The sequence below is a fragment of the Dendroctonus ponderosae genome, unplaced genomic scaffold, assembly GCF_020466585.1.
Source record: "Dendroctonus ponderosae isolate FM_Combo_2020 unplaced genomic scaffold, Dpon_F_20191213v2 Dpon_F_20191213_10, whole genome shotgun sequence".
Taxonomy (NCBI): Eukaryota; Metazoa; Arthropoda; class Insecta; order Coleoptera; family Curculionidae; genus Dendroctonus; species Dendroctonus ponderosae.
Window position 1 is genome coordinate 1,624,564 of NW_026017111.1, and position 1,603 is coordinate 1,626,166.

Here is a 1,603-nt window from a genome sequence, read left to right on the forward strand (position 1 = left end):
ATTCCACGAACATTCATGTTAGGAATGTTCACCTATGTATATTCCCAGGATATTCCCGCAATGTTCTGTATATTTTTTGAACATTCTGGGATATTTATAGAATATCAAATGCTATCTGGGTTAGGTTCACTGGTGCAAATGGCCGTCAGTGTCAGAAGTTTGAGGCATTTTTTGGTTAGGCAAATAACAATTGTTCCTGTTAGGGGTGAAGTCGGAGATCAAGTCGCCAGGACTGGCGGATTCGGACGTCGCCGCCGCCCTGACTGCCCACCATGATGTTGTGACGGCGACGGCGCCGTTCTATGGGGCGTCGCCGGCCGACATTGGCGCCGCCGCCTACGACAAGGACTATCCACAAGCCTATCAATATTACAATAGGTAAGGCGCTAGAATCCGGTGGGGTGGGGATATGGGGGGCGGAGCCGCGAAAAGTCAATCGAAAAGAAAACCGTCTCTGAAGTGGCACTTAATACTTCGACTCGAAATAATCACCTAATAAGTGCCCAGGCATCATTAAACCCCTCGCCCTAAATTTAGACACCTTCATGGCCACCTGCTACAGAGCTCGCTCTCTCAAATGCCACCATTTCGGATAGAAGGACCAGATGTGCGTGTTTACGCAACTAAAGGCCTGTTTACATTTCCCCGGTTAAAAAAGAGATAATTAACGGCGTCGCATGTTTGAAAAGGCAAGTCGGCCACTGATGATGTTGATGTTTCGGATTTTTAACGAGGAAATAAAAGCGCGCCCACTTCCCGAGTGTTGTTTAACTTTTCCGCTTCGGAATTGGACGGGGTGGATATAATAACGTAAACAGGAGCCGATCAACACCTGGTCGGATCCATGAGTCTCAATGGTAGACTGGACCTTTCTGCGCTTTTCCAGTATGCACCAAGCGTATGGCAGTTCGGGCACCTCCTCCTACATGAGCTCGACGTCATCCAGTCCCTTCTACGGCACCTCGTCGTATCCCTACTCGTCGCTGGGACCGTCACGAGGGCTGAATCCTTCCTGCAAGGCTTCAGGTAGGGTGCAACACAAACAGTTGTTGGCAAGTTTTATTCAGTTTGGGATTGTGCAGGGTACATAGCCGCCCCGTATGGGTCGCCGGCCAGTGCCTTTGGTGCCGCCACTGCCCAATCCGGCCAGTATTCCTCGTACGCCAGCTACGGATCGAGCAGCGCAGCTACCGGCTTTTCTCAGGGGTTTGCTCAGGTAAGAGGTTCAAACTGCGATCAATTTACCGCATCGTGCAATCAACAACATCGCTTGAAATCTACTGATCGCCACCGATACGTGGCGTTCAAGTTTCAACAACCCCGACAGCTCCTCAGATGTTTAAAGGCTCAAGTTTAGTTGAATTTTGAGCGGATTACACGGGAATCCGGGTTGCCGAACGACTGATTCATCAAGCGCCGTTTGCAGGGCGTGGACTACAGTCCCTACAGCTCAACCTACACGGACTCACAGACATCGCAATATCCTGGAAGTTACTACGCAGCCCAGTCGTACTCGCCCTTTGTAAGTTCGCCCAGCTCTAGTGGCAGTATCAGCACCTCCACTTACCAACTGGCTACAGGAACCCTTTCAGGTAGGCTATAA

At 50.4% G+C, this 1,603-nt stretch overlaps 1 protein-coding gene across 1 annotated transcript in view; it reads left to right on the top strand.

Annotated features, from left to right (window-relative positions):
- The window catches only part of LOC109542661 (eyes absent homolog 2), a 24,390-nt gene that overhangs the window by 18,655 nt on the left and 4,132 nt on the right, over positions 1–1,603 (top strand). The window contains exons 4-7 of the mRNA XM_048662282.1: positions 204–378; positions 887–1,026; positions 1,083–1,216; positions 1,427–1,592. Coding sequence (XP_048518239.1) covers positions 204–378; positions 887–1,026; positions 1,083–1,216; positions 1,427–1,592 — 615 coding nt within the window. The remainder of the gene's footprint in view (positions 1–203; positions 379–886; positions 1,027–1,082; positions 1,217–1,426; positions 1,593–1,603) is intronic.